The 24,410-nt window shown below is 49.9% G+C and overlaps 1 protein-coding gene across 11 annotated transcripts in view; it reads left to right on the top strand.

The window, feature by feature from the left end:
* AKAP13 (A-kinase anchoring protein 13) overlaps positions 1-23,762 on the top strand; it is a 323,926-nt gene extending 300,164 nt beyond the window's left edge. For all 11 annotated transcript variants that reach the window (XM_045813170.2, XM_045813172.2, XM_045813169.2 and 8 more), the window contains 14 exons: positions 474-599; positions 709-826; positions 1,521-1,769; positions 5,492-5,568; positions 6,577-6,758; positions 6,882-6,964; positions 9,274-9,468; positions 12,068-12,229; positions 12,797-12,867; positions 13,282-13,326; positions 16,256-16,306; positions 16,955-17,404; positions 18,113-18,446; positions 19,208-23,762. In XM_045813170.2, coding sequence (XP_045669126.2) covers positions 474-599; positions 709-826; positions 1,521-1,769; positions 5,492-5,568; positions 6,577-6,758; positions 6,882-6,964; positions 9,274-9,468; positions 12,068-12,229; positions 12,797-12,867; positions 13,282-13,326; positions 16,256-16,306; positions 16,955-17,404; positions 18,113-18,446; positions 19,208-19,257 — 2,193 coding nt within the window. In that variant the 3' untranslated portion in view covers positions 19,258-23,762. The remainder of the gene's footprint in view (positions 1-473; positions 600-708; positions 827-1,520; positions 1,770-5,491; positions 5,569-6,576; positions 6,759-6,881; positions 6,965-9,273; positions 9,469-12,067; positions 12,230-12,796; positions 12,868-13,281; positions 13,327-16,255; positions 16,307-16,954; positions 17,405-18,112; positions 18,447-19,207) is intronic.
* Positions 23,763-24,410: the final 648 nt, after the last annotated feature.

Here is a 24,410-nt window from a genome sequence, read left to right as displayed (position 1 = left end):
GTAAAGGGGCCAAAATAATACATACACCTTTGCAGTTGGCTTTTTTCATTTAGAATAATGCTCTCAAGGTTCATCAATACTGTAATGTGTATCTATGCCTTTTTATGGCTGAATGATGGTCCCTCCTACGTATTTGTCACATCGTATTTATCCTTTGATGGACATTTGGTTTCTTTCCACTTGGGGGCACTTGTGAACACGGCGGCCGTGAACTTTCATAGCCAAGTTTTTGTGTGGAGTAGGTTTTATGCCTCGGAGCGAATTGCCTCAGAGAGCTGCACACAGGAACTGTGTAGCTCTCGGAGGAACTGCCAGACTGTTTTCCAAAGCTGCTGCACCATTTAAATCTTCGGGGGAAATTCTTGGGGAAGCACTCTTGTGTTTTACAAATAGACTGGAAACTGTATACAAAATGGTGGTAAAATTTCAGCAGCCTGAGCTCCAACTTAACTTCTATCCTCTTTTCTCCGCAGTTTTCAGGGGAGAATGCAGAGCGCTTAAAGAAAACATACGGCAAGTTTTGTGGGCAGCACAACCAGTCTGTGAACTACTTTAAAGACATTTATACCAAGGATAAGCGGTTCCAGGCCTTTGTGAAGGTATGGGTGTGAAATATGGAAATCCCCACCATTGTACGGGCACTGTCGCTGTTAGTTGAGCCAGAACCTTCCTTGAGTAGCTCCTGATAATCGGTTCTGTCCTTTGCAGAAGAAGATGAGCAGTGCCGTCGTGAGGAGGCTGGGAATCCCAGAGTGCATATTGCTGGTGACCCAGCGGATCACCAAATACCCGGTTTTATTCCAGAGAATACTGCAGTGTACCAAAGGTGAGCCTCTCTCCTCCCCCAGTCGTGTCTGTCAGTGGACTGTTTCCCATGTGTCCAGCAGCACAAGAGGCCCCAAGGAAGAGCTCCTTCATGCTCTTGCAGGTCTATAAGAGATCCTGTGTTTTGCCTTAAAAACCGTTTTCTTAAGTGAAAACTTGAAATGCTGCGTCACCAGTCTTAGGGTGAATGTAGCAGGAAGGGAAGGAACCACTTACTGACTCCCTCCAGATTCTGCAACCTGGGCAACTTCCCTTACCGTGAGACTGGGTGGTGCTTCCCCCCAGTTCTTTCCATAAGTGCCAGACCTGCTGCTTTTTCTCACTTTGCCAGGACTTACCAGTTCCTCTCTCTTGGCTAACCCTGCTCCTAGGCAGTTCCATTAAAGGAGAGGTAAAACAAAGACACAAGTTAAAGAATTGTTGTTCCTCTCCCTCCCTGAAATTGTTAGGTCCTTTTACTTCAGGACGCAGCATGGAATTCTGTGTTGTGTCTATCAGTGAAAACATCTAATTTTATTTAGAATTGACCTTACGACAGGAATTGGCACGGGACCTTTGGTGTGTTGGCTTCACTCTGTCACACACACTATCAGCCTGTCGCCAGAGGGAAAATGACGGTGTGGAGTGAGGAAGTAGGTTTCCCCTTCCTTGTCTGAAAGGACCCATTAAAAACAGGCTTATTCCTTCCTCCCAAGACAATGAAGTGGAGCAGGAAGACCTGGCTCAGTCCCTGAGCCTGGTGAAGGATGTGATTGGCGCTGTGGACAGCAAAGTGGCAAGTTATGAAAAGAAGGTGCGTCTCAATGAGATTTATACAAAGACAGATAGCAAGTCGATCATGAGGATGAAGAGTGGCCAGATGTTTGCGAAGGAGGATTTGAAGCGGAAGAAGCTTGTGCGGGACGGGGGTGTGTTTCTGAAGAACGCAGCAGGAAGGCTGAAAGGTAAGGCCCGCCTTCTGTCTGCGTCCACGCGTGTACCGGAGAAGAGCAAGCAAACGTCAGATGTTTTTGTTAGAAATACACTGCCGGGTTTTTCCTGCAGAGCCCACATCTGCACATCACACAGGGGCAACAGTCTTTTAATTGTTCTTAATTTTGTATCAGAAAGGACGAGGTTGAGATAAATTACGAGGTCATAAAGTCCCCCAGTAAGATAACAAGGGAATGATGCAGGTAGGGAAATTGGTGAAAAAATATATTTTAAAAGCAAAGCCAGGTGGCCCTTCTCGGCACCTGCTCCTGGTGGCCCTGAGGGAAAGCAGGCCACAGGCGGCCCCAGAGAGTAGGCGGCGGAGGGGGAGCTGGTGTGCAGGTCTGAGTGTTATAGCGTGGCACTCGTGTCGCTATTCTCGTGGAGTGGGAGACCACAAGGACAGGCCCAGGAGCAGTGGTGTCCAAAGAGAACAAGCAGTAACAAATCTCATGCCAGCCAGGAAGACGAAAGAAAGGTTGAAAAGGAGCAAGTTGCTAATAACCGAGAGCAGTTGGCCCTGCCCTGGAAGCTGGTGACTGTCTCCTGTGCCTCCAGTCAGTCGGCGGCCGTCCCATCCTGCAGTATAGCTGGGACGCATGTCCGAGCTCAGACAGAGAGCCACAGGCAGGGCTGAGAGGGGAGCGTGGGGAAGGGCTCGGGAGGAAGGGAGATGGGAAGGAAAAGCAGTTCAGTCGTCATCTGCGGGTACTTAGCACTGACCCTCCTCACCATGGCCATCCTGACAAGTGTGGCCTAGGCCTTGAATCCAGATGTTTTCCCTCAAGCTCATAGGGAGACACACGTGGCTCCTGAGCTTGGTGTTCTCAGTGTACCGTTGTAACCCTTCTGGTGCCGTGTGTCTCTTGTGGCAAGATGCTCGTACTATATTGTGAAGTTCATAAAACAGCTTAAAAAGGCAAAAAAAAAGCCAAGTGTAAGATTACTGCAAAAACTCAGGCTTATTAAGGAAGGTGTATTCCCCTATAGAAATGGGCAACACATTTGGGGTTGGGGTCTCTGGGAACAGTTGCAAGGAGGGGAAGCCCCATCATGTAGCAATTCTGAGTCTGTGAGATTAAAAACACATCGCTTGTTCTGGAGAGAGATGGTAGAGGGCTTTTCAGTTCGCAAGACCTTAGAGGAAACGTACGCTTAACTTGCGCCAACTAGATAGATTATTAAACTTGATGATATTCATCTCTTGTATCTTCCTCTAAGCAAGAGAATCATAAAAGATACTAATTTTCCATTTGGTTTTAATTTTTTCTTTTAAGAGATAAGCTACATCAAGTTAAGGAAGTTACTGTGAGGTTTGTTAATTCATCTGTACATCTGATTTTTTTTTTTTTTTTTTAATAAATCTTGTCATCGAACCCATATTCTCTAGGCCTGACAGCTCCGGCTTCACCAGCAGCCCTGAGCATGCCCGCCCCAGCCCCTCTGAGCTGCGTGCACACGGCAGGCTGGCCCTGTGCCGTCACCCCCGCTGACATAAAACCAAGACTGGGGATGAAATCGGGGCCTCTCTCGTCTCTCATGTGTCAGGAGCACTGTAGGCAGCTGCTGTCAGCCAATACCCTGGGGTCTTTAGCTAGCGTCTCACCATGCTCGGACCAAACAGTAAAGACGTCCCAGGGAATCAGTGGGCCTCAAAGGTGAATGAAGCTGACCCTGCCTAGAAGTTGGGCTCCAAATGAAGAGGGCTGTGCAGGGTGCTTGCTCCACAGTCTGCTGGGGGCTGAACTAACTGAGCACTGGGGGAGGCAGTGAGGAGCGGCATTGAGTGAGCCGTGAAGGAGGAAGGGCAGGTGCAGCCGGCTCTCAGGCAGCCGAGACGGTGGTGGGGAGGGCTGGGGACGCGGACAGAGAGGGGCCTAGTCCAGACGGAGACGTGAACAGCTGACGCTGTTGATTGCGGTAGGCAAAGAATGGGCTCCAGATAAAGGGTTTTCAGCAGGGAAGGGATACATTAGATTGTTTTCTAGCATGACAGTGGAGGCAGCGAGGGAGCAGCAAGCAAGAGTGGGGAGAGGCTGGCGACAGAGACAGAAGCACCCCTGCTACAGGGAGTCAGGGCAAGCACACCAGCCCTGAGTTGCTATAGGGCATGAAAAGGAGGGACAGGAGCCTTTCAGAGAAAAGAACAATCCCTTCCTGCCTCCAGCAGATATGTTTCTCTGCTCCGTGGTGAATTTGAACTAGGTCATCCCTGAGGCTCCCCCCGCTCCCAGCCCCAGTCCTCCGATGCTCCAAGGAGCCCGGATCAGGACTCTGCCCACACTGCCGCGGCGGGACCAGCTTCGGGGCAGCCGGGCCAGGCACTTGAGAAATGCGTGCCTCTTCTTGCAAGGCCCTGAATTTCCTAGAGCTGCCGCTGCCTGGAGCCAGCACTTAGTTCTTTCCCGCGCGCAGCGACTTGTTTATTCGTTCCCAAAGTAACGACTGATGGATGCCAGCTGTAGGCATGAAGCTGTGGTCAGCCGGTGGCAGCAGGACAGGCTGTCTGGCCTGAAGGGCCTCCTGTGGAGATAGGGGTCAGTGTGGAGCCCTTTTCCCCTCAGGCGAGCTCGTGCCGGAAACAGCCAGTACTGCGCTGGGCACCCCTTGAAAGGGACAGGCTTGTTCTCTGATCCGCTGACACTGATCACAGAAGCCTCAGCATCCAGCAAAGTTGGAACTTGTGTTTTGGAACTTTTTTTTCTGTTTTGGCAGACACCCGAATTATTTAAAACTAAACTTTAAGAAACTTGTCAAAACTAATAGTCTGCAGTCTGGTTGGTCTAGGCTGGAAGCTGTACCTCCCTAGGAGTCAGCTTTGTCCCCTTCGTGGCCGTGTGGTGACCTACACAGAGAGGGGCTTCCGGCTGGGGCTGAAGCAGTAGAAAAGGCCACCTGGGAGGGGGCTGCATACGTCAGCTCCATTCTTTCCCCGAGGAGTTGTAGGGGGAAGATGACACGGGGCCGGCCTGTTGGATCTCTGCAGATGCCAGACTCTAAGGGGGTACTAGAAAATGCCGCTGCGTGTTCTCCAACAGAGTGAGAGGGTGTGGCGTTGTCTGGATCACTAGATCCAAGTAGAGATCTCACTCTGGCTTTTGTTTTGTTTTGAGTTGAGAGGAACAGCAGGCCTCATCGGTGGTAGAGGAGGTTGAGGCTGACTAGGGTCTCTTGGAGCGGGGGGACGACGAACCATTGTGTTCCCACGTACCTGTGACATGAGGGGGCGTTGTGGAGCCATTCTGTCCTCCTGCAGGTGCGGGGAGTCTGCCTTTCGTTAAACAGAGGTATTTCTACACATCACCTGTTGGCAGCTCTCTGGTCTGCTCTCCCACGCCTCTCCCAGTGTTAGGATCAGAAGTCGAGGAGTATTACGACCTGAGTATTTGTTTGCTGTTTATGATCTGTTAAAGTCCTTCCCCACTTTATTCTTAAAGTATTTTTTTCCTTCAGGTCTCACCTTATGGGATCTATCTTTCCAGGACAAAGTGATCTAGCTTTGGTGCTAACTACCATTTAAAAATGCCTCTAAAAATCTAATGTCTCGCCGTGGGTCCTGCAGAAATGTAAACCCATCTCCTTGGAGGAGTGGAGAGTACTCTCCCATCCTGATGTGCCCTGCTGGCTGCATTGGCCTCTAACTGGCTTCACTGTTAAGTAATCCTTGTCCTTTCTCTCCTTCCCCACTTTATAGAGGTTCAAGCAGTTCTGCTTACGGACATTTTAGTGTTCCTTCAAGAAAAAGACCAGAAATACGTCTTTGCGTCACTGGTAAGCTGAACTGTCAGTCTCTTCTGTTTGTAATGAATAGTATTCAAAACAGCTAGCGTGAGTATGGAGTCCAAACGCTGGATTTTTGCTCTCCCACCCTCTCAAAATTACTTTGCTCAGGACAGATCCCTCTGAGTAATTTCTCAGATAACGCTTGCAATTTTCCACCCCCCCACCCCCCCCAAAAAAACATCATTTTTCTGTTCCCTCACAGTTCCTTTGAGAGCCTTGGACGTTTGATCTAAAGAGATGTGTCACTGGAGTATTTGTTGCATGTTATACCCCATAAATCATGCTAATTTATAATGTTCCCAGCCAGAGTCACAGAGGAACCTAGACGGGTTCACCGTGTAGAAACCACGTCTGGAAACTCTGTAGATATAAATTACCATTTCTTTTTCGGAAACCTTTTTCTGTTTGCTAAAGTGTAGATGAAATAACAAGATACTTCTCTTTATCTTAAGTCTACTGTTGTTTTTAAACCGTATGCTTTTGTCCCGTCTTACTGAGAAGTAATTGACCTGTATCACCATCTAAGGTGTACAGAATGATGGTTCGATTTACATATATTATTAAATGATGATCACAGTTATCATCTCATGTAGATAAAATATAAAGAAGGGAGAAATGAAAATAGCTGTTGGGATGAGAACCCTGAGAATGGCCTTGCTCCCTCGGCACCTTTCCTGTGCACCGTACCGCAGAGTTAGCCGTGGTCCTGTTCACGTTGCATTGCTGGAGCTTCCTTCTCTCATAGCCGGAAGTTTGTACCTTTGGGCCACTCTCCCCATCTCATTCCCCTTCCCCACCCCTCCACATCTGGTAACCACAAGTCTGGTCTCTTTTTCTGTAAGTTTGGTGTGGAGTTTTTTTGTTTTTGTTTCTGTTTTTCTTTTTTTAGCTTCCACACATAAGTGAGATCATACATCTGGTCTTACCTTAGATCAGAGTGGTTCTTGAGAGAGTATCGTATGCCTTTCTTACATCGACCCTCTCCCCTTTTTCCAGGACCAGAAATCAACAGTGATCTCGTTAAAGAAGCTGATTGTCAGGGAAGTAGCACATGAGGAAAAAGGCTTGTTCCTAATCAGTATGGGGATCAGGGACCCAGAGATGGTGGAAGTGCACGCCAGCTCCAAAGAGGAGCGGAACAGCTGGATTCAGATCATCCAGGACACGATCAACACCCTGTGAGTGAAACGCCAGGGCCCATCGTGGCCTCTGTGGTTCTGTCCTAGAGGGGGCAGTGACCAGAGCCACCGACATCGTGGGGGCTGTTGGTTCATTTTGTTTGGTTTTGGTTTTGGTTTTAGGAACAGAGATGAAGATGAAGGAATTCCTAGTGAGAATGAGGAGGAAAAGAGGATGCTGGACACCAAAGCCCGAGAACTGAAAGGTAAGGCTGCCAGAAGCATCTGGGACCTTGTCCGTGGCGCGAGTACAGGTGCGGGGACTACTAGCGGCCCCTCGGCTCCAGAGCTGTCCCAGCAGCCGCTTCAAAACAGGGAGGTGAATGGCTTTTAACGAAAGAGCAACCGAAGCTGAGCTGACATGGGTCCCAGGTCCCATAAAACAGCCGTCAGAAGGTGTCTGACATACATCAAGGGGATATTGATTCTCTCTTCTCACTTTCTCTGTTCTGGGATCCTGGTGACATTCTTTGTACTTTGTCACGAAGAATTTGCTAAATCTCACGGTCATATTCGAGATTCAGACAGAAAAGTACTTGAGGAAAAGAATTTTCCAGTTAATCTGTTTTTATCAGTTACCCCTGTCACCGCGCTGTGTGTCCACCATGAGTTATGAGGTGGTTCTGGGGGAGGTGTGCTCACCAGTTATGCTTGACCTCTGTTTACTGAGTCCCTGCTGTTCCGGGTAGTCTTGTCAACACCCCTGCAAGACATGTATGCCAGTCCCCGTTGTGCAGAAGAGAAAGCTGAGGCCCACAAAGGCCTCGTGGTCCAGGGTTGCATACGTGAGCGTGGTGGAGGATTCTGCTCCCCTGCCATCTAAACAGCAGGGCCGATGCTCCCCTCTTTGCCCGTGCTTATCGGACGTTCTGAAGTAAAGACTGTGCTTTGGGCAGAAATAAGGCCCAGAGTGAAATAAATGTAAGCACCCGAGGAGTTTGGTTAGTCCTTTAAGCTGGACAAAGCAATAACACTGTGTTTGGGGGGTGGGGAGGCAGATTTAGGCTGAAGCCAGAGTTACACCTGATTTATTGGCCCCTGATTAGTATGGCAGGGATGAAAACTTCCTTCTCTTCACATGCATGAAGCCCCCGACCAGGCATACTAAGTGCTGGGGCTGCAGAGATTCCTAAAGCAGCATCCCTGCTGTCAGGGAGCCCCCGTGAGCAAGGAAGACCTACGGAAATGATGGGACTAGACCACAAGCTCATATAAAGGATGCGGGACCTAATCCTGCCTGTGAAGCTGACACATGAGTGAGTCTATAGCAGTTACTGCACCAGACAAGAGGAGCAGTTAGGGGAAGTGAAAGAGGACTTGAGTGTGTGTGATGTCTGGGGGGGGGTCACGGCCAAGAAATTGGGGATTTAGCTGGAAGGGCAGCAGGGCTTGAACAGCAACAAGGGAATGATACAGTTTGTGTCGCAAAATTTCAACCTAAATTGTCTCAGTTGGCATTGAAGCCAGTGGGCGAATTGCTTGAGGGAGTGGGGGAGCCACTGGGAGTGGAAAGCCCGACTGGGAGGCTCATGGGAGAGGGGTGGCTGTGTATGTTAGGGCGGAGCAGGAAGACAGAAGCCCTCCCAGGTCCTCAGAGTGGCCCAGCTGAAGGATGAAGGTGATGTTGGCTGAGGAAGGGATCACACGCCAGAGGGAGGAGGGGGACGGCAAGAATGGAGAAAAGAGCTCTCTGACAAGCCGAGGATGAGGCATCTCAGTAGAGCTAGCCACGCGCTGGTGGAACTCTTGACCTGGCGCTCAGAAAAGCGGGCAGGATTCAGGCTGCTCTGCGTGAGTTACCAGCACACGGGAAGTCACTGAAGCCAGGGGAGGGAGTATCCCTAGAAGGACTTGTGTGAGGTGTAAGGGGCCGCCCAGGATGGAGCTAGGAGCAAGCCCAGGTATTACTCCATTGCACATGTCAGGAAGAGAACCAGTGGTATCATCCAAGTGAACCGGGGGGGGGGGCGGGGGTTAAAAGGAGAAAGGTAGGGCGCCTGGGTGGCTCAGTCGGTTAATTGTCCGACTCTTGACTTCAGCTCAGGTCATGAGATCAAGTCCCATGTCAGGCTCCATGCTCAGTGCAGAGTCAGCTGGAGATTCTTTCTCTCCCTCTGCCCCTCCCCCTGCTCACACACCGTCCAGATAGATAGATAGATTGATAGATAAAATCTTCAAAAAAAAAAAAAAAAAAGGAATCATCCATGCTGGAGAAGATGAAACCCAGGCTTCATTGGATCAGTAATGAAGGGTAGCCTTGGAAAGAGCAGATGCAGACAAGAGTGGGTTGAGAAACAGGAGGTAGGAGAGTGGGAACAAAATACAGGTTTGTTATGTCAGAAATTCTGATTTTGCCTGGAACGCTGGATGGAAGTTGCCATTGCAGTGAAAAAGGAGGTTGGAAGTGGAGCTGTGTTGTCTGTTGTGCCACCAATGACCACAAGGTGGCACTCGTGTCCTGGTCGTCTCTTACTTAACACAGGTCAAGTTACCAGATCTTTTCTCCATTCTGCAGAGCAACTTCAACAGAAGGACCAGCAGATCCTCCTCTTACTGGAAGAGAAGGAGATGATTTTCCGAGACATGACTGAGTGCAGCACCCCCTTGCCGGAGGACTGCTCCCCAACTCACAGCTCTAGAATCCTCTTCCGCTCCAACACAGAAGAGGCTCTCAAAGGAGGACCTTTAATGAAAAGTGCAATAAATGAGGGTAATTGCCCCTCTTAATCTCTTCCCAAAGTGCTTTTATGCACTAACATTACCTACCAAATTTTACTTTTCTATTGTAAAATAAAATACAGATAAAGAAAACAACCCAAAACAAATATTTTGTTTAGTAAATTATTACAAGGGAACATCCTTGTAACCAGTACCCAGGTCAAGAAATAAAATGTGGCCAGACCGCGTAGCCCTTCCACTCGTTCTGTCCCCATGCAAGCTTCCTCCCTCCCTCCCTCCTTCCAGAAAGGAACAGGTGCTGTGACTTACACGTTTCCATGCAGTTCTATGGCCAGGGGCCTATTTGTAGACACTATAGTCTAGTCTTGCTTGTGTTTTTTCATAGGCCTTTTCAGATCCCTAATTTCCGGGCCTCCCCACCATCCCTTTCTTTTCCACATAATTTATCTTTAAAGAGTCTGAGCTTTTTGACCTAAAGTGTCTCTCAGAGTCCAGCTTTTGTTCACACAGGGGTTCTGTTCTTCTGTCTGCTAGTTCCTTCAGATTCGCAGCTGGATTCAGAGGCTTAATTACTCAGGTTTGATCCCCGTGGTAAGCTGTGTTCTGGGAGTGTTGGGCTCCTTTATCAGAGGCACAAGATAGCTAGCTGTCTCCTTCTTTGTAACATGCAGGAAAAGGAAGATTAAAGGAGAAAACACCCAGTATTTATTCTTTTTTTTACCAATTATCAGGACAGTGAATTGCCTGTGGTCATCCTCTAAAGGTGACCCTTACTTTTTAGATATTATTACAGACTCACGAATTTATACCTGTTTGATGGTTTTCACCGTCCTAAACATTCAGAATGTCCTCTGTTTGCCAACCAGCGCCTCTGTGTTTGGCTTCCAGGTGCTTCTGACATGACCCCAGCAGTTTCGGAGAGCTTCGTTGCTCTTTGGTATATTAAGATGTTCTAGACTCACCTTGTTTTCTGCCCAGTCTAGAGTCCTTTCTCTAAGGAACTCTTGTTTCTTTTAGTCAGAAATGATGACCCCAGTCTGGGCAGTAGAGATGGTCATTGCTGCTGGGGTTTTCATTACGTTGTTTGTCGTTTTGCATGTCTGGAGCTCATCCTTTAGTAGATGTCTCGGGAACGCTGCACCCTGTGTCCTTGCACACTGGTGATAATTTGTGCAATGTAAAGCTCGAAAGTCTGCTCCATGTGATATGAAATCCTTGGTTCACATTTTCTTTCCTCGGGTGTCCTAATTGCTCTTAAATGTTCTCTCTTTCCTGGCGTAAAGCACTGCTGTCAGAATGTGATCATAATTTCAGTTCTCCCCTTGTAAGTCCCATGCTTTCTGCCTAGGCGCCCAAAGAGCTACTTTTTCAAAATCCAGGTAGTTTTACTAGTATATGCCTCAGTGTTGGGGTTTTTCTGGGTTGGTGTTATCAGGGTCACAGTGTTCTAATTGGTTTCAGAGTGTTTCAATTTCAGAAAAGTGTTCTTAAATTATAGCTTTTAGTATTTTTCCTCTGCCCTTGTTTTGCGTCTCTTCTTCAAGAACTCCCGTTACCCACATGCGGTACCCCCTCTGCCTGTCCTCCGTAGGCATTGTTCTCTTCACGCTTTGTGTATCTCCATCTTTTTCATGTTTCAGTATTCTTCCTTCCACCTTCTGGTAAGTCATTTTCTGTTGGGTTTATTTTGCTCTTATGATCTAGTTTTCCTCTCTAAAATGATCATTTCTCTTTGTTTCCACTTCTTGGCGTCTCTGTGTTTCCCGATTCTGCCCTGGGTTCCTCCATGGCCGTGTCCTCTCCTTGCAGTAAGTAGCCCGTGCACTTCTTGGACACGTCTCTCTGAGGTGCTGTTACCCCACGAGAGGAGTCGTGCCCCTCGTTTTCTCTCTCTCTCTTTTTACTTAGCGTTGTGTGGGGTTTGACTTGGATGTTTCCCACTTGCTCATTTTTACATGAAGTAAGTTACCTCAGTTTCTGGGTTCAGATAGCTTTTCTCACTTCAAAGGACTCTGATTGTTTCCGTGGAGTGTTTTTTTAAAAATACGATGGCTTATTTTATGAGTTTCCCTGCCTCTTTTTCCTTCCTTCATTCCATCTGGACCTCCTCTGTTGCTCCTCTCCAGCTCAAATTTTATTCCACTTTTAGCACTTTCTCCTTTCTGTGGGACACTGCTCTAGGAAGGAAGCCTCGCTGGTCAGATTTGAGAATTCCAATCCGTAGACTACTCTGATCCCTTGGACTCACTGTGGCGGTGGGAAAAGCCCTGCCGGCTTTAGCACTGCTCTGAAATTGGCCCATCTTACTTCCCAGGGAATTCTTTTTGGCTACTTTGGGTCTGACTCTAGAAGGCCATGCCCCTTCCAGTAAATTACTCTGTCTTCCCCGTGCCCTTTCGAATTTCCTAGACCTCGTGTAAATAAGGCTAAAGGCTTCATCCATGAATTCCCAGTAGAATCCAGCTGCAACACGTATCCTGAGCTGAGAACTTTCTCTGAGCAAAGGAAGTCACCTAGTCACTCTGGAATTTTCTGATCATGCTCCCTGTACATCTTGTGCATTACCATGAGATTTTCTTTTTCTTAGTGGAAGACGAAATGTCATTTTTGCATGTTTCCTTTTTTCCCAGTGGAGATCCTTCAAGGTTTGGTGAGTGGAAGCCTGGGAGGCCCGCTTGGGCAGGCTGTCAGTAGCCCTGTTGAGCAAGAAGGCATGGTTGGTCCTGTTTCCTTGCCCCGGAGAGCAGAGACCTTTGGGGGATTCGACAGCCATCAGATGAATGCTTCAAAAGGTAAATGATTTAGGGGCCCCTGGCTGGCTTAGTCCGTAGTACATGCGACTCTTGAGCTCAGGGTCGTGAGTTCAAGCCCCACATTGGGCCTAGAGCTTACTTTAAAACAAAGTGAATGATTTAGAGCCCATACTTCTGTAGGTGATCCTTGACTAGCACGCACAACCAGAAATGAGCTCACTGTCTGGTAGCTCCATCTCCTCTGTCCCATTCAGTCCGTAGAAGTGGTAGTGAGAGCTCGTTGAGTAGCGAGCTCCTAAAACACTCAAGAACCTCTATCGGTGTCATGTTGATTTTGAGTAATAAAAAACAGTTTCCTGGGATCTCAGCTAAGCTGTGGCCAAAGGAGTAATAATACTCGTTTTTCCTTTCTGCTTCCAATTCTTCTGCGGCCATAAAATTCTTAATAATCACTTAGCTGCCCCCAGGTGACTTCCCCCTTTTTGGCATTAACAAGATGCAGGAATACCATATCCCGAAGCTATATATATTGTATTCTTTTCTTGGCTAATCTGTTCCACAACTTAAAAAAAAAAAACAAAAAAAAAAAAAACTTCTTTGTTCCAGGAGGTGAGAAGGAAGAGGGAGAGGATGGCCAAGATCTGAGGAGAACCGAATCTGATAGTGGTCTGAAAAAGGTATTTTTCTAAAACCTCTACATCCATAATCCTTGCAATTAGTCCCCTTGGATCTTGTTTTGGTTGCCTGACTTGCTGTCATTTCCTGCTGCAAGAGGAAAGCACATTTGGAAGCAAACCCTACAATTAAAGAGCCCCGTGTTCCCGGCTGTTAGGCCTCGGGCGCAGAACCCCGCACTCACACCCCTCACTCCCCCACGGCCCCAGCATGGAGAGCTTTGGGTCAGTGGCCCCACCAGCCTGCACTCTCTAGGGGCTCAGTTGACTCCAGCCTCAAACCTTCGTTACCCTGCGGCGGGAGGCTGTGGTGGGAAAGAACGAAAATGGGAAGCCCGAGCGTAATTGAGACACACGTTGAATACTATTTTTGCCTCAGGATCTTTTTTTTTTTTAATGCATGTTTTTGTTTTATAGGGTGGAAATGCTAACCTGGTATTTATGCTTAAAAGAAACAGTGAGGTAAGGGCATTATGAGCTCCGTGTAAGAAGAGGATGTTGTCATAATTGCTAGGCAGTGATGTGTTTTGCTGTCATGAACAAGCTGACTCCTGCTTCGATCTGTACACTTAGCGGTGGGGTCGCCACTTTCCTGACCTTGCTGTTTCCCTGCCCCCGCCCCCCCGCCCCGGGGCATGGTCCTGGAATTGCTCCAGACCGTGGCCTACTCACAGGGCCTCGGCTTCTCTGTCCTTGAGAAGCAGGCCTCTTGCTTTCTGGGAACACGCACTACCATGCCTGCTTGCCTGGTGCCAAAAGCGCCAAGTGTGGGCCATGGCAGCTCAACTTGTGGGTCCCTCTGCGTAGTAACATCCCATCCTGCGAGGACTCAGGTTGCGTTTTCTGCTTTGAGCACCGCTTTTCACTCGCTGTGCGTCACTCTGAAAGCAGCCTTGGTGTCCCTCTCGTTGGAGAGCAGGCTCCGAGGGGGTCTCCCTCCCCTTCCTCCTTTCAGTTCTGCTGACCCCGCCGGGGCACCGTGCCTCTCCCGCTCGCGTCCCCGCTCCTTGCCGCCAAATCCTGTTCCCCAGGCCGCCACCCTCTCCTGACTTGCATGGCTCAGGGCGGCCAGGTGTGTGTACTTAGATGAGTGACAGGGGCCTGTGGGGCGTCCCTCTCGGGTGCTTGTGTTTCTTCTGGCTTTTAACATAGTATCTTAAGTCCCTGAGGAGCTTTGTTCTAAATTTTTAAATTAGAAGGAACTTTCCCCTGCTCCCCCCTAAGACGCAGAGGGATAGGGGTATTTTTTGTTGGTTGGCATGACGTTCTGAAGGCAGCCCCCTCCGTGTGTTTTCCTTAAACGAAATAAACTTACTCTCAGACTGTTGCTCTGTCTGCTGCTCAAATGAAATTTCGCCCTTACTTTTCTGTTTGATGACTTTTTCCCCTGTATTTCATGACAAGGGTCAGGTAAGAAAGTACCAGACCAGGGCTTTTCAGGCATTCCAGTGCATATGACACACTGCGGACGCCCAGCCACAGTCCGCTGGTCTTTGGTGACCTCTGTTTATTAAGAATAAACTGAAAAGAGGAGTAAAAAGTGTTTTCTCAGAAGAGTTAAGCCTGATAATTTTTTTTTTTTGAGTTTTGTCCTAAGTACAGTTGATCCTTGAATAACACAGGTCTATTTAATATGCAAGTGTTTTTCGATAAATATAGTGCAGTACTATAAATGTGTTATGTTTTTAGTAGCATTCTTTTTTCTAGCCTACTTTTATAAGAATACAGGGTATAATACATATAAAAATATGTGCTAATGGACTATGTTATGGGTAAGACTTCAGGTCAACAGTAGGCTATTTGTAAAGTCTTTGGAGAGTCAGAAATTATACATGGATTTTCTGCTGTGCGAGGGAATTGGCACCCCAACCCCTACGTTGCTCATGGGTCAACTGTATTATAAAAGGAATATGTGGTCATGGTAGAAAGTTTGAAAAATGTCCAAAAAAAAGTAAAATAATCCCACCACTGAGAAATAACTACTGTTAAATGTTTGGTGTTTATATTTCCAGACTTTTCTTCTACACGACATATATTTATGCATCTAAGTTTGTGTGAGTGTGAATAGTACAAAAATAGTTTTATATCATTTATATCCGTACTCCCTGGAGCTTCGTGTCCTTTTTTCTCGTAACACGTTGGCAGCATTTCCCCAGACCTGCGTGCACAAGCATGCTCTTTCACGGCTCCATGTTGTTCTGTCGTGTGCCGCGGTGTAGCTCATTCTTCCTCTAGGTTTTCACGTGGGATTTGATGCAGCGCTGCCGTGCTCTAGAAAGAAGTGGGTGCGGCGTGCGCCCCTTCCCTCCGCACAAGGCCATCCTTGCTTTCACCAGCATTGGGAACGATCCGTTTTTAACTGACGTGCTGTTGGTTTCATAAGTGCAAGTGGTATTTTATTTTTCGTCTCTTTGATGTCAAATAAAGGTGAACCATTTTTAATAGGTCATATATATAGTTGCAGATTGCTGGTTTGTGTTGCCCTTTTTCTTCCTAAGGTATGCGTTTCTCATTGACCCACAGGAGCCTTTTTTTAAGTGAAGGGATTTTCCCTTTGGCTTCTTGTTCAGAGTGTCCCTGGATTTTCTGTTTTATTTTACATTTCACACAGTGACAGGGAAGGGTGCATCTGTGGCTGCTTGTCTTGCTGCTTCGAAAAGCTGCCTGTTTCACGATCAGAAGAGACAGTCTCATTTTTTCTTACAACTCTCTCATGGTTTTTTTTTTTCTGTTTGAATCTGTTTGGTGTGAGCCAGGATCCCAGTTTAATTCTTCCCAAAGCTCCCGCCCATTTTCTCAGAGCAGTTTGTGGAATCTCCTTTCCTGCCGCATTGATTTAGGAACGCTACTTCCATCCTGAATGCCTGTGACTTGCTCTGGGCTTTCTGTTCTTTTTTTTTTTTAAGATTTTATTTATTTATTTGACAGAGATAGAGACAGCCAGCGAGAGAGGGAACGCAAGCAGGGGGAGTGGGAGAGGAAGAAGCAGGCTCATAGCGGAGGAGCCTGATGTGGGGCTCGATCCCATAACGCCAGGATCACGCCCTGAGCCGAAGGCAGACGCTTAACCGCTGTGCCACCCAGGCGCCCCCTGGGCTTTCTGTTCTGTTACGACGTGTGCACGTCGTTCTAGAGTTGGAGCTCTGTGCTGTCTCTAGTGCGTGCCGACGGCCTCCTGCGCAGCTGGCTCATTTGCTGGATCCTGTTTTGTATCTCTCGGCCATCTGTAGTACCTGCTTATTCTTCTTAAAGGTGCTTTCAGTCTGGAAACATTCCCTTCAGATCCAGGCCCCTTGCTGTGTGGTTAGGGGGTTATGCTCGAGACAGGACACGGTGTGGTGGGTTCTGAGACTCCGTCCTGACGTGACGTTTCCATTGCTTCCTTTCACAGCAGGTTGTCCAGAGTGTCGTTCACCTCCACGAACTCCTCAGCACGCTGCAGGTACGGGCCTTTCTCCGTCATCCCTTCACTTAAGGGTATTGTGGGCCTGGATCTTTGAGGTCTGGGCTGCTTGTGGGTAAAGTGGGGCCCTCAGTCAAGACCAGGCTGGCTGTCATGATGAGAAGATGGAATTGATGAATAGCTGATGACGGTAGACTATAGGTGCTGCTGGTAACCTTAGGGCAGAGCCGGTGAAGTGCTAACATGGTTTAGGTGCTTTATTTAGCATGACTGTAAGTTTCCCTATCTCTGTGTAGTATGTGGATAGGGAAGTCCTCCCCCACAGAAATGCTGTTTAGCACTTTCTGGGAATTATCCTTTAATTCTGCCCACTTCCTTTCTCAAAGCTGTAACGGATCCAATTCCTACTTCCTCCCACCTCCAGAACACATATGCCCCCACCCCGAGCAGTGTCAACAGCGAGTGACCAAGTGTAACAAGATTCTGGGTCCCCGCACAGTTGACAGTCCTGTGGGCTAAGTGCCCCCAGGGGCCCCGGGCACTTGACTCCGAGGTTAGAGTGGAGCTTTCCGACCAGACTCGCCTAAAAACGAGGGGAGAGCTGTGGTCTGTCCCGTGCCCGGTGCCCCCCCACCCCGCGGCGGGCAGGACCGGTCGCACCTCCCCCCTCCGCGTGTCCCCCCGCAGGGCGTGGTGCTGCAGCAGGACAGCTACATCGAGGACCAGAAGCTGCTGCTGGCGGAGCGCGCGCTCACGCGGAGCTCATCGCGCCCCAGCTCCCTGGTGGAGCAGGAGAAGCAGCGCAGCCTGGAGAAGCAGCGCCAGGACCTGGCCAACCTGCAGAAGCAGCAGGCGCAGCACCTGGAGGAGAAGCGGCGGCGCGAGCGCGAGTGGGAGGCCCGCGAGAGGGCGCTGCAGGAGCGCGAGGTGCGGCTGGCCCAGCGCGAGCAGGACGTGCGGCGCGGCCAGCAGGACCTGGAGCGCGAGCGCGACGAGCTGCAGCACAAGAAGGGCGCCTACCAGTGCGACCTGGAGAGGCTGCGCGCCGCCCAGAAGCAGCTGGAGCGCGAGCAGGAGCAGCTGCGGCGGGACGCCGAGCGACTCAGCCAGAGGCAGGCGGAGCACGACGCCTGTCAGGTGCGGGGAGGCCGGGGCACTGGGACGGTGCAGGCAGGGGGGCGCCTCGCGGAGCCCAGGTGGGGCGGAAAGCCCCTCGGTGTGGAGCACAGGGACCCCGAGCTTAAGTAGTCAGGGAGCCTCCGTGGGCATTGAGGAACACGGACACCCATGGCCCACCCGCCTGTGTTTGATTGACTGACCTGGGGCTCGGGGAGGAAATTCAAGTAGCATCTTCCAGACGGGGTGCAGTTCAGCTTCCCCCCGAGGTGCTCGGGTGTATGGCGGGAGCAGCGCCGGGCTCTGTCTTGGTTCTCAAGATGTAAGGGTGGATTCCGCCCCCTCCCCACCCCCGCACAGGGGCCACACGGACCAGACATGCTCCTCTCTACCCTTTCACGTCCGACTCCCCACCACCCTCTAACCTGACAGGTTCCCACAATCCTTTGGCCCTGAAATAATACTCCACAGCCCTGTTCACATAAGCAGCTCTCCTGTCTCATCAGGGAATGGTATCAAAGGTGATATTTGTAGCACTTTCCCAGGTACTAGTGGGGGGGAGCTAGTTAAGTCCTGAATCCTTTTACAGCAGGTGTCGTGGCCTCCAAGCAAGTGGGTACACACCGGGCTGACACCCCCTCCCCATTGACTTCAGCCAGCCTGTAGTGAGCGGGCACCGGAGATGCCGCCAGCCCCTGACTTAGAACCTCTTGTTTTGACCATGTACAGGTGTCCCATCAACATGCCAAGCTGCTGAGGATCCCGTCCTTCCTTCTGAATCCTGAGGAGTCCCCCTTGCCATCTGTACCTCCCATAGCCAAATCAGGATCCCTGGACTCAGAACTCTCTGTGTCCCCAAAAAGGAACAGCATCTCTCGGACACACAAAGATAAGGGGCCTTTTCACATACTGAGTTCCACCAGCCAGACAAACAAAGTACCAGAGGGTCAGAGCCAGACCCCCGTGCCTGCCTCCGCCTCCACCCGCCTGTTTGGGTTAGCTAAGCCAAAGGATAAGAAGGAGAAAAAGAAGAAGAACAAAGGCAGCCGCTCTCAGCCCGGTGGTGAGTGACCTATGCCAGGTCTCCCTACGGCCATGTTGCTCCTGGATCCTGAAAGCGTGGGGAGGCTTAAACAGAGGGGGCCCCTCGGCTGTGTCAGAGCTGCTCCGCCTGCTCTGCCTGCGGACGACTACCGGGTCTCCACTAAGAACACTGGCTCTGGGCATTTCAGATCCCCTCTGTGTGCACGCAGGTGCCAAGGAGAGAGTGCCCGTCTCAGTTTTGGGGCATTTGTTACCCAGTTGAGGGACTGAAACTCACCTCACTGAAGACTGAAGTCTTTCCTGCTTTCCTGTAGGTCTAGTCCAGTCGTCAGTGTAACTAGTACTTGGCGCGCATTTCCCAAGGTCTGATTAGCCCTGCACGTGGCTGTGTGAAGTAGGTGATGCCGAGCTCGGAGAGACCAACAACTGTGCCTGCCCACACCGAGCTTGATTAAATCCCACTAGCCGAGGCTACCAGTTTGTGCAGCCCTGAGTCCTCCCTCTGTCCTCCTCGTGAGGATTGCACCCTCCCATCTCCCTGGGAGCTCAAAGAGCAGTTCTGTTTCCGGGCCTGTTTGGGAGTAGGAAGTCCAGTGCTTTGTCAAGTTAAAGGGACCAGTGGACAGCGAGGGTACCAGTCAGGGAGCCCCAGTGGATGGGAGGGCGGTGGATTGCCCACCAGGCCAGCGTCTGCATCCCAGAAGACGGGTTGAGGAGGAAAGGGAGTTCAATGAGCAGTTTTTTTCTGAAGTTCTTTCTCCTTGGTTTCCCCTTTGCTAGATGGCCCCATGTCAGAAGTGCCCGCAGAGGGTGAAGAGATCTTCTGCTGACCCTGCCCTCTGCCCTGGCCACTGCCTCCTGTCCTGGCCCGTGGTTACCAGCCCCACCTCTCCTGCTGTTTCTGGGTGTGGTCTCTTACCTTGGACACCGGAGCTGCCCCAGGTCCTGGACCAGAGGAACAAATGGTCTCAAATGTCAGGGTGGGGCAGGAGACCTGGGTTCGGAGGCGGCTGCCGACAGCTCCTGGCTTGGGCCCGGCCCTACTGAGGATGTTACACTGAACGTAGGTAGCCTCACAAGTCCAGGCGATGGTTTCGGACATGTCAGGAATCTGTAACGGCTGAAAGAAGTTTCCAAATAAGGTCTGAAATTCTACCTGCCTTTTTTTGAGGGACACAAGCAACAAACAGCAGATAGTTTGGACTTGGTCTGTGTACATAGTTACCCGTCTGCATATACACATGGGGCGTGCCAGAGTTAGGCGCTGTCTGCAGCAGAGGCCTGGTCAGCTTGGCGCAGGAGTGCTCCCCGGCCCTGCGCTGGGAGCACTCGGGCGCTAGGCGCGTCACCCCCTAGTCCTCCAAGGCGGTTTTCCTGTCCCCCTACCCCGTGCACACCTCACCTCTTTCTGCATATATTTCTCATTTCATTTTAGAAGGGATGGCAAACATTTGTGAAAACCAGTGAGAGAAGGCATGATGTGTTTAAAAAGCATATATATATATATATATATATATGCATACACATATGATCTGTACCACCTTGACTTTGGTGTTGTCATTTAAAAAAAAAATCTGATTTTAACATGAAATCCAAAGAAATCATAGACTGGCTTTCCAAGATGTTTGCCCACACATAACTCTGGGCACAGATGAAGTGGCGAAGTCTCCTCGTCCTTACTCCTGCATTGTGACACTTTTTGGTTGTCACTGACCCACAGCCTCCTGGTACCATCCCAGGGGAAGCTGCTGCTCCGGCAGTGAGGTGGTCCCCACCCCTGCGCTGGGGTTCAGGTGAAGGTGTTGGGCCCCTCCATCATCATTTTTACACCAGTACGGCCTGAGAAGTAGCTGGCCCAGGTGTGGCCGGGAAAGTCCTCATTCTGTATCCAGAGGCCAAGCCAGAAATTGATTGCCTAAAACGTTTTTCAAATCTAAAGGTCTGTTGTTACTGTCCTCCACCCCTCGAAGGCGCCACGGTTGCGGCCTGGTTTCTCTTCTTTCCTGCACTGTGGGTGACGGTATTTGCTTGAGGCTTGTCACCAGCTGCCAGGAGCAGGACGGTTCGTGGAGTTCCTCTGAGGCCCCATCTCCCTGCTGGACCCTGGACAAGTCTGCTTTCAATGTGCCCTTCCATGCCTGCTTTTTGCCCCTCAGGAGCATGGGTCTTCAAACATACTTTAAAAAAAAAAAAAAACAAAATCCGTAACTTGGTGCTTGTTGATGAATTGCAAGCTGGCCTTGCAGGTGGAGATATTTATCTTTCAGTTTATTTGAAAGAGGTCTGCTTTAAAATTTTTAGCTTAGATTTGTTTATTTATTTTGTGTATGTGTGTGTGTGTGTTTTAAGGGTGAACATACTAACCCAACGGTTTCAACTCTCTGATCAGTGCAGAAAGTGAGCAGCCATCAGCGCTGTTCACTCCACGGTGTCTGTCAAAGGGCCTCGAGGGCCCAAAGGAAAATTAAAGGTTGGGGAAGAGGAATCCATTTCCTTCCCTTCTCTCACCCCCACCTCATTCTTTGATCAAGGAATGTCTTCCTTGCTTGAGGGTCAAGAAACTTGCCATCTGTGAGTCACATTCACCTATTTCGGTCACGGAGATTTCTTAGCCTTCAGAAACAGACTTTAAGAACAAAACCAGCTAAGCTAGTCATCGTTTGAACCATGTTGTACCCCCCCCCCCCAGACCCTAAACAGTGAAAAGAAAGGTTACTTCCTTGCCTCAGTCCATCCAGCTCCGAGCCATGTCTGCCGGGGATTTCCTCAGATGCACATGGAGCCCAGCTGTCTGTTCTTGTCAGTCACCAACTCGAGTTCCCCTCTGGGGCTCGCCGTCCCGCTAGACGTGGGCTGCTGGAGGGAATGGCATCGGGGAAGGAAGCCCGTATCCTCCTTCCTCGGTGTCGACGCAGGCCAGGCCGCCCTGTTCCCTGAGCTCGCAACAGGAAGTGCTGTGGACCCCGAGTTTCTGTCCACTGCTGCCCAGCTTGATGGCTGTTTGAAAGTGTCCTTTACTCCCAGCTCGCTATGGTGTTTCAGTTGCTTTGGTGGTGGTGGTGTGTTTTTTAAATTTTAAATGGAGGCTTCACCTGTACCCACCCCCCAGTCACATAGCTCTGTCAGGTTCTGGTTGGACAAGTGGAGAATCAGACTTGGAAAGTAGCCTCCTGCCTCCACCCAACCTTCATCCAAAATCGAGTCTGCAATGCAAAGAGACAACTGCTTATTAAGAGCCGTGCTTTGACATGTCTTGCTCTGCCCAGCCCTCCCCCCCGCCCCGGGAGACGGAACTCCGGGGGACTTCTTTGTCGCGCTTGGAGAACTAACTACCTGGATTGTTGCTGCTTGTGCTTGTGGCCTTGAGAACCACTCTGGTTCTGGAGTCTAAAGCCCCATCTGGGCTCTTTTCCTGTGAGACGGGCTTGTCTGCCAGGGGGACCCTGAGGCAGTTCCCTGTTGTGTCCTCCAGCAAGCTTAAGAAAACAGATGCCTGACGTTGTGGTTAAGTTTTGGGGGACAGATAGAGACACCAGCCAGAGTCTAGTTAAGTTCCTGGAAGGAGGCTCAAAAGTTCTATCTCAAAAATTCTGTCATCTCAGAAGTTGTCATCCCAGTTGGGTGACGTGCACTTTAAACGCCCTCATCTGTTGGCTTCATTTTTGAGACAATCAACTTTGTGAACTGTTTTCTTCTTTGAAAACAGAGAGGGTTAAAAACATGCAAGTTGCCATAATTCAGCCTTTGCCAACATTCCATTCTCAACCCCACAAGAGCGACCTGTGGGGAAGAAATACTTATCAAGATTTTTTTTTTTTTTTTTTTTTTGAAAAGGGTACGACTCTTACCTTTCTCCCTCTTATGTCTCAGGGTAGCACCACTAAAGTTGTCTCTTTGAGAAGAGAATGTTCTCCCTTATTCTCTTCCCAAGCCCCTAGTAGCAGTAAGCACAAATTTTCAAGACCCTTGGGGTTTGTTGTACCTTTCCTGGGAGGGGGCAGGTATGGGGGTGCAGGAGTTGATAAAGTAGGCCCCACTGTAAGTGAAGGGCAGAACCATACCTTGGAGGCCAGGACTTGATCCAGAAGTTGCTGTTCACAGAAGTATTTGATATCTCATTGCTTGGTCCCGAAGGTGGCTTTCCCACAGCCAGTTCTTTCTTCCCAAGGATTTTGGTATTTGCCCGGGGTGGGGTGCTGCAGGCCACTCCAGTGTTGATGGGTGACCGAGTGGGCCTCAGTGGCCGTACACAGGGTAGCTTGGAGGCGACCTCAGACTCTGCCAGAGGGGCTTGACCCCCGCCCCGAGGCTTGGACGCCCTTGGACTGTGGAAGCCCAGAACCAGCTCTGCGGGTTAGATGGCAGTGATTGAGAGACGTGCGCCTTGCCCGCCCACCTTCAGCTAGACACACACATGCCCGTGGTGCTGGGCCCAGGTCCCAGCCCGGCGCTCTGGTCTCACTGACACGTGGAGACAGAGAGGAGGGCAAAGAGTTTGTTGTGGTTTGCGTCTTCATTTTTCTTCCAGTGTAGCCTAACATTCCTAGTTAACCAGAGCCTTGGAATCTACCGCCTGCTGGCCAGGTTTTAAAGTGAAAAGTATTTTAATGCTGCCATAAAAGTTAAAAAAAAAAAAAAAAAAGGAAGGGAAAAACAAAGGCTTCTTTCCTTGTACACTCATCTAATTTAATTTGTCAGAAGATTGACAGGCCTTGAATTAGTTCTCCATCTCACTAAGGTCGAAAGCCGGGCAAACCCAGCTGGCCAACATCATCCAGCCCCAGACCACGACGCCCTGCTCCACACACCTGGCCAAGCCCGGCCTGTGCTGGGGGCTCCTTGCCGCCGCAAAGCAGAGGGCACTGCCCCCCACCCGGCCTCTTCACCCCAGATACTCACCCAGCTTGAGCTCTCCAGCCTTTGCAGCCACCCGACAGGGGCCCGCCTGGTCAGCTTGCCCACGGTCACGGTTCAGCCTGTGGTTTTCTGTGCTCCTTACCCGCTGGGGGCTCGGGGGTGCCCCGACTGCAGGAGGGCGGTTACCGTACACCTCATACCTCTGCTTTTGTCGTTTCACATGCTAGACGAACATTTCTGTGCTAGAGTCTTTTAAATAAAAAAGGGTTAAAACCCAGATGCTGTATATTAATTTGTAATTATGTATAAAGTAAAGCAGTTTTAAACTGTAAAAAATTTTTTTCAGTGTGTTTTCTGGGATTTTGCCACAACATACTGGCTTTGTATTTTATTTATCTTCCTTTCTAGTTATTGGCTTCAGATTCTACTTGTAAAGTCCCCTCCACCCTTTCAAAAAATAAATGTCCTCTACATCTCAGTTGTTGCCATGTTGTATTCTGTCCCCGTGGGCTTCCTGGACAGCGTCCCAGGATACTCTGCGCTCCTGATAAAGGGATACCCCCCACTCCAGGAAGAGCCGTCTCCCCAAAGAGTACTTTTTTTTTTTAATTTTTTTTTTTTAAGATTTTATTTATTTATTTGACAGAGACAGAGACAGCCAGCGAGAGAGAGAACACAAGCAGGGGGAGTGGGAGAGGAAGAAGCAGGCTCACAGCGGAGGAGCCTGACGTGGGGCTCGATCCCATAACGCCGGGATCACGCCCTGAGCCGAAGGCAGCTGCTTAACCGCTGTGCCACCCAGGCGCCCCAGCACTTCTGTTTCTAATGTACCTCCGGGAACAGGAGTCAGGGATGGTCTGTAAGCACTCAGCGGCTCCTTGGAGACATTTTCCTGGGGCCCAGATGCAAAACCGGGGGGTGACTGGCCAGCCCTGAAGTCATGGGATTTGTGCCTGGAATCAAAACTATTCCCAGTCAAATCAGTGCAGTAAAAGCGTCCTTTGCTATAGATTCTCTGTAAAAAAGAATGTTAGTTTGCCTGCCTTTGACAACTTTTTCCACCCCATATGACTCCCCCCCCCCCAGGAAGGGGACTTTGGGGGACACTGGTGGAATAGGAGGACCC

This window comes from Ursus americanus, chromosome 28, assembly GCF_024610735.1.
Source record: "Ursus americanus isolate L20-20 chromosome 28, mUrsAme1.1.p, whole genome shotgun sequence".
NCBI classification, from domain to species: domain Eukaryota; kingdom Metazoa; phylum Chordata; class Mammalia; order Carnivora; family Ursidae; genus Ursus; species Ursus americanus.
Note: the sequence above shows the minus strand (reverse complement) of the source record. Positions and strands in the feature narration are given on the sequence as shown.